The following is a 10,710-nucleotide window of genomic DNA, read 5'->3' as shown; positions in this document are numbered from 1 at the left end:
AAGCCAAAGATGTGTGTTTTCTGTGCACACACAGGTTTGAATTATCTATTGATCCACGTATCTGCCTGTCTTTGATGAGCCTGCAGAAGTTTGCTGAGCAGTTCTTCTCATAGTATTGTACACAGCTACATGTATTCAAACATTCTTAAGAAAGACCATCATCTGAAGGTGAAGAGGGTCTTGTGGAATGTCTCTTCATGTTAATAAACTCACCTTCTGTACTTCTAGAAAGGCGCACTTGCACATATAGGCCACAACAAGAGCTGCCCAGGCAGACTAAAGGGAAGGTCAAGACAGACAGTAATTCCCTACTGCAAGAATTTAACACATGTCCCTATTTTAAGTATACATCACATGTCCAGACTCACTCTGCAGATCAATTTGTAGTAACTTTCTCTTGCTCCTACAGACTAGCTTCCAACTTAGGTTAGGCAGAACAGTTGCTGTATTGCATTTCCTCTGTTGCTAAATGGCACTGGGTTCAGGGGCTGCAAAACCAAGGAGCACTTTAAATAGTTATGGAGTATGCTGTTTCCTACAGAGTTCTGTGTTTTGAGGGGAAGTATGCCATGATGAAGCATCATAAAGTGCTTATGTCTCCTTCTACCAAATTCTGCCACAGATTCTCTCCAGTAATACCCTGTCTCTCTTGAACAGGGAAGGCCAGGACCAAACAGCCTACTCTAGATATACATACTCTGCCTCCTGAATTAGACCTCTATCACATAGTTTCCACAAGATATGAACAATGTAGTAGCTGAGTGGTTACCAGTCCCATTTTCCCTGCTCAAGTTCCCACCCCTTCCCCTGACATACACTCTGATCCATGTACGTATTAGAAACAGATTGAAGAGCTCAGAAGCTTTGCAGCTCTGGAATCATACCTGTTACATACCAGTGAAGTCCTGCTTTACGTAACAGATTCAGGTCTAATTTCATGGGCAGCTGCTGAAAGAAGTTCTGCTCTTGACTGACTCTGTTTGTTGTACCAGAAGTTTCTGGCACTGTTTCACTCAGGGAAGGCATGCTTCTGATTACATCCCCTTGCTCTTCCAAAATGAACTTGCATTCCATTTCTTTTCCCCACACCCAGTTCTTTGTGATCACACAGTAGGCTCTTTCTGCTGTATCAGAAATGTCTTCTCTCTTTCTCTGATGTTAAGTATTAATTTCAGCTGCTTTCTGTTAAAGTTAGCAAACAGAAATGTTGCTTCCAATAGCAGATACCAAACAAGGTGTAAGAACTATAATTCTGAGCCTACCCTAGCCCAGCCTTCCATATGCCTGGAAGCACTGAAAAGCCATGGAGATATGGTGATGAAGGACGTGGTTTAGTGGGGCCCTGGCAGTGCTAGGTTAACGGTCGGGGTCAGTTATCATAACGGTCTCCCAACCAACACGATTCCGCTATTCGGTAGTCAGGTCTGTGGCGGTACCAGAATGTTTTAACGACATGGATTATTCTAAACTGTAGCCTAGATCGAGAAACAGCCTAAGCACCAGATCGTCACACATCAGCCTTCCTCGCCGAGGGAAGGCAAGGAAACGCGCGGGAAAAGCGGGTGCCCCGCAGGGGAGGTCTGGGCTCCAAGCCGCCTTTCTGGAGGAGCCTCCCCACGGGGGGAGGTCTCGGCGGCTGCCCTGAGGGGCCGCCACAGGGCTGCCGGGGGCGGGGGGGAGGACGAAAAGCTGGAGGAGGAGGCGCGAAGCGGGCGGTGCCGCGCACAAAGCCAATTGTAGCCGTGCGCGGGGCTCGCGCGCCGCCGGGCCAATCAGGCGAAGGGGACCGCCCCCCGCCCGAGCCCGGCGCTGTCTTGTGACTGCGGCCGCGCGGGGTAGCCGCTGCGAAATCGGGCATGGCGCGGAGCGGCCGGGCGCTCGGCAGGGCCCTGGCCGGCGGGCTTGCCTACGAAGCCCCGCCGTCGCCGCTGCGCACGGCCGCCGTCAGGTACGCGGGGCGTAGGCGGAGCGACCTCGGGGGTAATAGCCAGGGTCCTGTCGTCCTGGGGCTCCGCCGTCGCACCGCTTCACGGCGTGCCCAGCCGCCCCGGCTCCACACGCTGGAGTCCCGGCCTTGGAGTACTGTCGGCTAAGGCATGAGGTCCTTCAGTACTCTTCAGAGAACGCTCCAGACGGTCCGAAGGCCCAGCGCTCCGCGGGGAGAAGCCGGTAGCCCTAGAGAAAGGGAGAAGGAAGCTTTCCCTGCGGGGGTGTCTGAGGCGGGGCTGCAGCGCTAGGAGCTGGTGGATCCTCTTCGCGGCCGCTGTCGATGAGGGAAGAACAGGCGATTTCGGGTTACAAACTTGCCACTTGTTTGCTTCAGCCAGTTGCGTAACTTGGAGCAATCTATAAAAGAAATTAAAAAACGAGCAACACACCTAGGTGTTTTCCCCTGTGGGTAACGCAAGAAGTTCCTTATCCCCTGAAACTGGCTGGAACAACCTGAGGAACAAAATGTGCATTGGGAGGAGAGCTGATCTTGTAACTGGAGGGAAAAGAACAAGCATAGAAAAGTGCAAATTGAAAATCTTAAGAGGGAAAAAAGGGGTTCAGATGTTATTACTGTTGTGACAACACTGCTGTGGGGTTTTTGTGTGCTTTTTTTTGTTGTTGTTTTGTAAATGCAAAGTCTTATTGTAATCATAAAAACCGTGGAAAAGTGGAATAGAGATTGGTTCCTGATGTCAAATTCCAAGCAGTCATTTGACATAATTTTGCTGTGCCATTGTACAACCTCATCTTACCTGGATTATGTTTCTTACTGTACATCCTTTGTGTCTTAATTGTTAGGATATGTTTGTAATATTAAAATAGTTCAGTCCTGGTTAAATTGTTACTTTATTAGAGTCTTGGGGGCAAAATCAGTTACTGTGCAGGCTGTCTAGTGTAAAGAGACTTATTAAATAACTGCTTGTGAATTAAGTTTGAAAATGCTTCTAGTGCAAGCTGGAGAGTCTTGGCAGCCGGTTTAAGCCGGTGCAAGGCAAATCCAAAGCAGTGCTGTATTATTTGTAGCCCCGAGGCTGGGTGTGGTTTCACCTCCTGCAGTTTTCCGTTGGTGTATGTTCTGTGCCTGTTGACCCCTCGCTGTGCTGAGAAGCAGACATCGTGGATTCAGGTGGTAAATGAGTCTCTTGTGCTTGTTCAGACTGAGGTGCTAAAGAGGCCATTTATCGGTCACTTCTTTTTTTTTTCGATGTGAACAGTTGTTGAATGAGCTCAGCTCAAAACGCCTGTCAGCTATCACTAACCTTATGGAAGTAGCAGTTGGGGTAACTGTTGTCAGCAGTGCTTCCAGTAAGAGCAGTGTGAGTGGGTAGGGCTGCATTACTGTCCCAGGACAAATGCAGAGATGGTGTGTCTGAAGCCTAGAATGGACTTGGCTTTTCTTCTGTGGCCTTGATCAGATTTGAAAAACCACATGTGACAGCCCACTGAAAGCCATGCTTTTGTGACTTCCTGGAGAGCTATGCTTTCCTGAACTGGGACCTAGCACGTTCTCCTAGCATCTGTTTTTCCTCAGATAAAATCTTGGAGAGATGAAGTCTGACCATGTTTGTTAGCATTATAACCTCTCTTAACCGTGCCTTCCTCAATTGGCACTGTAACTGTAGAAAGAACATTGTCTTACAAAGATAATTTGTAGAGGTGGGTTTTCAGCTCTGTAGCTGAAACAACTCTAGATAGAACTGTATGAAGCAATATCCTGGCACAGCATTACAGGAAATAACAAAACGAGAGAGGTAACCTGGCTGGTACTTTGGACTGTGTGCACTGTGTAGGCCTGGATGGAGAAAATAAATTAGCTCTCCTGAGTGAGGTCTGGTCCCAACATTAACACTATAAATCTGCTTGAGGCAGCTACAGTGTCACCAGCATCCTTCCTGCCTTTGTCACAGCAATGCTTGTCCTTAACAGTCTGCGTGGTAAAAAACAGACTTCAGTCCGCAGTTGGAAACACTTGCCGAATGTAGTCATCTCAAGATTTTAAAGTCAACCTAGTCTTAATTTTGACACTTGTGTCCCACCTTAAGTCATTCCTTTTCAACTGCAGCAACTACAACCTGTGTTGTCAAGTCATTCTGGTTTCTATCACAGCTGCTTATTTCTTCACTAAAAAGCTTGCACAGATTGTTTCCAAGCAGCTGCTGTGTGTACCCTGTTGTCCCTGGGTACACAATGCACTGTCTGAAATGACTTCCCAAAGGAACTGTCCTTTTGAAAGGATGGCAGCAGAGGGACTACAGCAGTGTCCCATTTTGTACCTCCGAGTGGAACATTCTCTTCCTGGATTTTGCCACTAAGAAAACTTGCTCTTCAAATCAAGCGCACGAGGACTGTGCATGAACCCAGGCTGCCATGGAGTCAGTGTTTAATGGGGCCTGTGTTTTACTCTGCCAGTTACTTTTCTTGTGACTGGGGACTATTTTTAGTTTCTCCAAGGTGGGGGGTGGGAAATCCCTGTTGTGCTTTTAACAGTCCATGTGCTGTTACAGGCCTTTGTTTTTCCAACTGAATCTGATGTTTGCTGGAGTGTTACATAACAGATGGTTTGTCTCACCTGAATGTGTTATTTTGCTGGTATGAACCACATCTCAAAGTGTTTTCACTGTTGCAGGCACTTGGCTTCTTGTGGTATTCTGATGACTAGACTTCCTCCTCTGCAAGTACCTGTGTTGAGCCATACGTTTTCCAGGAGTTTCTTCAACATTGCTGCACCACTAGCAAATAAAAGAAAAGAATATTCTGAAAGAAGAATTATAGGGTTTGTATAGGCCTGGAAAGAGACTTTTTGTGCTTATTCGTCTTGTGTTTGCTGTGATTAATCCAAAACACTTCAGGAATGCTCAGTTCTCAAAAGACTAAGTAGCCCTAAGGACTCATGTCCAGTCTTTGGAGGAAGGAGTCTGAGCTTTGAGGACTTGCACAGACCGTGCTTTTCCAGTTTGAAATTGAGCATAAAAATGTAGGCACCCAAACCCCTTGTGCCATGTCACCCAAGCCTAAAAAGGAAACTTAGGCTGTTAATTTCATCTGGTGAAATGGGGATAAATCAGGAGGTGTGAACACTCCCAGTTTGTTCCCCTCTGACCCAAAACTGGGCCCATGTTATTTTATATTGTTAATTCTTGCTTCACAAGACTTGCTTTTGAAATTCTGTTTGCCCTGTAGCTCGTGGGAAAATTCCAGTTATTATGAGACTGGGATCTGCCCCCAGCCTCTGGTCCACCACAGTATGAGCTGTTTGTTTCTTAGCATGAGTTTTTTGACTCTCCTTAACTCTCAGCTATGTGATAGTTCTGCAACTGCCAGATTTTGCGTAGTCACTTAAAAAGAGCCTTTGTGCCTGGTTTCTTATTGCTGAGTGCTGTAGAACATCTGCTTCATTTTAAACACAGATGGAATGAAGCATGTACTTCAACACTTACCCATAGCTACGTAATGTTTTCCCATGTTTCCATCATACTCCTTCCTGTGACTTCAATATCCTGTTGACAAAGGTGACTTCCTGAGGTCCCTTCCAACCTTGGCTATTTTGTGACACTGGGAGCTTTTCCCAGTGCATGTATATTTTTTTAATTAAGCTTTTTGATTTGGGCTAAAATAAGGAAAGCAATGTTCCTCTATTTAAATCTCATGTAATAGATTAATTTGGATACACCTGTCTGTGGTAACCATGAAGTGTGGGGACATAGTGGAATGTCTAAGATCTACTTAAACGAAGACAGAACTGCTTTTTTTCCATTTGAAATCTCTGTGTATTTACCTGATCTTTTACCAAGTAGCAGACACCATCACCTTCACTCTTTACTATTTCTGCTGGATGTTGTGTGGTATTTTGCATCTTTATGCAAAGACTTCAGCCAGTTTTACTTCTTTTGTTGTCTTTAATTTCCAAAGCCAGTGGCAGTCTTCTTAGGTGACTGCATGTTTACCTTCCAAACTGCCACCTAGACAATCTTTGACACTGTATAATACTGAATCTGAACTTAAAATACCTTGTAACTTAAGTTTGTGTTTCTCTTTCCAGGTATTCTATGCAGGAGATGTACGAAGTTGTCGCTGTGGTGGAGAATTACAAACTGTTTGTTCCTTGGTGCAAGAGGTCAGATGTATTATCCAAGCGTTCTGGGTACTGCAAAGCACAGCTAGAAATAGGATTCCCTCCCATACTGGAGAGATACACCTCAGTTGTTACCCTTGTGAGGCCACACTTAATTAAGGTAACTATTTAATTATTTTGTTTGGTCATAATTGTATCTGCCTGTTAAATGTTGAACTTCAACTAATTCACTGGCTTCAAACAGTACTGCTGCTGGAAGCACTTGGTGTGGCTCACAATTGATGTTGGTTTTGCTTAAAGACAAGTTAACTGGAGACGATTTGAATGTGCTTTTAAAACATAAGGGGAAGGAATTGTCTTTAGCTTTCTTTTTGCTGGAGAAACCAGCAGCCATTAATGAAGCTATACCATTTTTATTTGGTTTATTAGAGTGTTGTCCAAGCCTCTCTAAATGCAAAATAAACACTGACTTAAAAGTGATCTTTGACAACTGTGGCTTCTGACCCTTAGCAAAACTGATTTGTTACTGTCTTTCCTCTGATTATTTTTTTCTAGCTCTTATGAGGAGTCTTACACTTCAGTGTAAGATCAGCTGAAGAACTTGTTATTCAGTGCATTGATGAGGAGATAATTCCAGTCTTCTGAAGTCCATTTTCTAGAGTCTGTTCAGAAGAGCAGTTCCTCCTCCTTTTAGCTTTTCAAGAGCAGTAATTTAAATTGTCAAGAGAAATGTTAAGTGATATCTGGATTTCCTGACTAGTTTGCTGCAGAACAGATTCCTTCCATCAAAACTGTCTCCCTGTAATAGAGCTTGACTATTTTGGGGAGTAACTAATGCAGTGAGAACAGCTGATTGATGTTCAGGATAATTGTGTAGCTATCCATTTCACTACTCTTTTCTAGGCTTCCTCTTATGGGATACCACTCAAAACAGAAACTGAGTTTAGGTACAGGGGAGGCATGAATTGGAAATGGACTATGCCAAGTGCCTTTATTCAAGGCACTTACTGATTCTGGAAAGAAACAGAACACTTCCCTTTAAGGAAATTAGACAGCTACAGTGGGAGACCTGCATTCTACATGCTGATTGCTTTCCTGTTCCACTCTTCCCTGACAGGAGGTTTTACTTCCTTTCAGAGAGCTATCAGATTGACTTACCAGCTATTTTTCCCCTCTCTAATTCACTCAGGAGTACTTCTTGTCTCAAAAAAGACCATGAAAGTGGTGAGCAAAGATGATGCTTTAGATTTCCTCCTGGTGGACTTAGTCTCAGCAGAGAAAAAGATACTATTTTTCCTAGTTTACACTTTGTTGATGTAACTGCAAATAATTAATTTCAAAGGAGAACTGTGTGTAAGCACTTCTGAAATATTAGTTAAATATGGTTTGCTGTTAACTAAAAGCCACCTTATCAGCCAATTAGGAACTTGAGTGTATAGTCTGACTTTGTGGTAACTCTTACTACAGTGGTATTTTGTGACAGGTGATGTTTGTCTTCAGTTATGCTTGTTTTGATGTGAAGAAGGCTGTAGCCCAAGACTACCACTCTGTGTAGCAATATATTAACCATTCTATATGTATAATGAACAAACACCCATCGCAAACCCTGGAAGAAGCTGGGAAGGGACTTTTTAGGGTGTCAGGTAGTGATAAGACTGGGGGAATGGAACAAAAATAGAAATGGGTAAATTCAGATTGGATGTTAGGAAGAAATTCTTCACCATGAGGGTGGTGAGACACTGGAACAGGTTGCCCAGGGAGGTGGTAGAAGCCTCATCCCTGGAGGTTTTTAAGACCAGGCTGGATGTGGCTCTGAGCAACCCCATCCACTGTGAGGTACCCCAGCCCATGACAGGGGGGTTGGAACTAGATGATCCTTAAGGTCCCTTCCAACCCTAATGCTTCTGTGATTTAAAGTATCAGTCTGTGTTGGTCAGAATTCTGGTACAGAGCATGTTCTGTCCATCATGCTGGAGATCGGGCGTAAGACTCACCATAAACATTCTTCTTTTCCCTTAAAAGGCATGGAGCTATTTTGCTATAAATGACACTGTGCAAGCAGGATCTCACGTTGTCTGCTCTCGAAGAATCATTTCAGCTATGCTGTAACCTTCATTACAACAAACTGCATCACTAGAGTGATACTACTTTGCCACCTCTGTCAAACCCTTGTTGTAGCTTGTTAAAACTTTCTTTTAGGCATCCTGCACAGATGGAAAACTGTTTAATCACCTGGAAACAGTGTGGCGTTTCAGTCCCGGTATCCCTGGTTACCCGAGGACATGTACACTGGATTTCTCAGTAAGTGCTGCAATTAAGACTACCAAAAGCATATTTGCAGCCTTTACCAGATGGAGACCACTCCTGTATCCTTTAGAGACAGCAGGCTGTGAGGTATCTGCACAGCATGAAGCAGTCCAGGGAAGGGTACTTCTTGCCATACAAGTCTAAACATGCTGAAGTTCTTAAACAGTCAAACACGTAAGAAGAAATACTAAACAGTTTGCTGTTTCCTTTAACTGGTATTCTCTCACCTGTCCTTTGTGGTCAGTTTAACTTCCTGGCTTCTAGTTTTACCTCTTCCATGTATTTTAAGTCTTTCTCTTCTCTAATATAGGCACCTTAGATTTGTGCAGTCATTTTACTCACATCACTGCATCTTAAAGCTATTGCTTTTTAAATCCAGCTTCTGATTGAGCCTGATTTTCCTAGACAAGCTGTTTTCTGTTCAGATTATTGCTTTTCTGTCCTGTCTATTCAGTCTGTCTTCACATTTTTTATAGCATTAAGAACAGGTGTTTCACCCCCCCACATGACAAGGCAGGGTTCAGAATAGGTTACAAAAGGAACTGGAAGGGGGCTGATTCTGCTGCCATCTACTGGGATGCTCTACCTTAAGTATCTTCTGCAAACAGGAAAAAACTTGGAGTGTTTATAAACTAGCACATTAATCTGTGTTAGTAACTTTCATCCTATTGCCATATTGCATGGTGTGGAGTTCAACAGTAAAAATTAATCTACCGGCACTCAATAAACCCCCAACCTCAGAAACAAACCAACTCCTCCAAAAGCCAAAACACAGGAAACAACACCCAACCCCCCCCAAAAAAAACAAACAAAAAAATTCCTCCTGGGGTTTACCAACAGTGTCTGCACACTACTTCCTCACAGTATTTGCATTCCTCCAGCCAATTAAGTGCCAGTTTCTGCCATTACCCAGCACATAAGGTAGCTTTTCACTCAAGCCATAAAGCAGTTGGGAAAGGTTGAATTAAGCAAGACTTTAAACCCTAATCTAAACATTGATTCTGTGAGTACAGCTATCCCCCCACCATACCAAAGCCACCTTTTGACATTTCAGGTCAGCAATTTCAGTTAAAGGGAATCAAAACTGGACTTGCAATGGTTATTTTCACTTTCTTGGGGAAATGCTATCACCCCATTTTGAAGTAGCATAAGGCAATGCAGACAGATGAGCAGGAGGTTGCCTCATGAAGAAAAGGCAGAGGTTCTTTTTTGAGTGCTGCAGCAGGAGGCCCGAGGGCCCAGAGAACTTAACCAGCATGTCTGGTACTGACTGGTGGGAGTGGGAGGGGGCTGGGTAGGAGACACAGCACAGAAAACTCAATCTGCAGCTGTAGATAGTAGATTTCTTGTTTGAATGTACCACAGCCTCTACCAAGGTGGTTTAGATGTTGGGATTTCACATTGCTTGGGCTTGGCTTCAGCTTACCTGTAAGTGCTGCCTTGCTATGCAGGGTTGGTTTCAGCCAGCTTCTGTCCCCTGAGAGAGTTCTGGGCACAAAGGAACCAAGTGATTGTTTAGTGAGTAAAATGCAACAATTACTTCAGAGAACCAAACAAAATGTTTGTTCTAATTAAAAAGCCCAGGAAACAGTCTCCTCTGGCTGAGTAAGGCTTTTCTTCACCTGGAGCTCAGCTTTACCCATGCTCTCTCCCACAACCCCACTGGAGAGTCTTCATTAAAGTTGTCTGTCTAACAGCAATTTACCACAGCAGAAAACACAGGAAAAACAATGTTCTCTATCTTCCCAAACAGGTTTCTTTTGAGTTCCGTTCGTTCCTACACTCAAAACTTGCTACGCTCTTTTTTGATGAGGTGGTGATGCAGATGGTGGCTGCCTTTGAGAGAAGAGCATCCAAAGTCCATGGCCCAGAAACAAGCATACCTCGGGAGCTCATGTTCCATGAAGTTCATCAGACGTAGATGGGGAAATCCCAGCTATCTGTTACAAACTTTTGTGTACTTCATTTGTGCAAGAGGTGCCATGCTCCTCCTTCAGGGCATCCATTTCCTCCTCTACAAAGCACACCTGTTCAGCCAGATGTCTGTAAAATGTTAAAGCTGTAATTAAGTGCAGCTTGAAGTGTTTTATCAGTAACAGCCCACTGGCAGCTACTGTAGCAAGAGATATCTCAGGCTGCCCTTTGTTGCCTTGCAAAACGGTTTGTGGGATCAAAGCCCAACTTCTGCCTTATCTAAGCTTCTGTTGGGTGCTGCTTGCCTTTTTTTTTTTTTTTTTTTTTTTAATCATTGTAATCTATTAAATCTAGTTTAAGTGAGTGGTAGCCTGGATATAACTGAAAAGCATTCAAAGGAAAGCAAGCTGACCTGGCTTTAGGGA

General features: G+C 44.1%; 1 protein-coding gene across 1 annotated transcript; it reads left to right on the top strand.

Annotated features, from left to right (window-relative positions):
* The first annotated feature begins 1,843 nt into the window (after window positions 1-1,843).
* COQ10B (coenzyme Q10B) lies at window positions 1,844-10,574 on the top strand. The gene is made up of 5 exons (XM_054171458.1): window positions 1,844-1,948; window positions 4,619-4,765; window positions 6,032-6,224; window positions 8,264-8,365; window positions 10,125-10,574. Exons 1-5 carry the CDS (start codon window positions 1,857-1,859, stop codon window positions 10,290-10,292), a joined length of 702 nt encoding a protein of 233 aa, XP_054027433.1. The 5' UTR covers window positions 1,844-1,856; the 3' UTR covers window positions 10,293-10,574.
* The last annotated feature ends 136 nt before the right edge of the window (window positions 10,575-10,710 follow it).

The sequence above is a fragment of the Dryobates pubescens genome, chromosome 2, assembly GCF_014839835.1.
Source record: "Dryobates pubescens isolate bDryPub1 chromosome 2, bDryPub1.pri, whole genome shotgun sequence".
NCBI classification, from domain to species: domain Eukaryota; kingdom Metazoa; phylum Chordata; class Aves; order Piciformes; family Picidae; genus Dryobates; species Dryobates pubescens.
The sequence above is the reverse complement of the archived record's forward strand: the minus strand, read 5'-3'. Positions and strand labels throughout refer to the sequence as shown.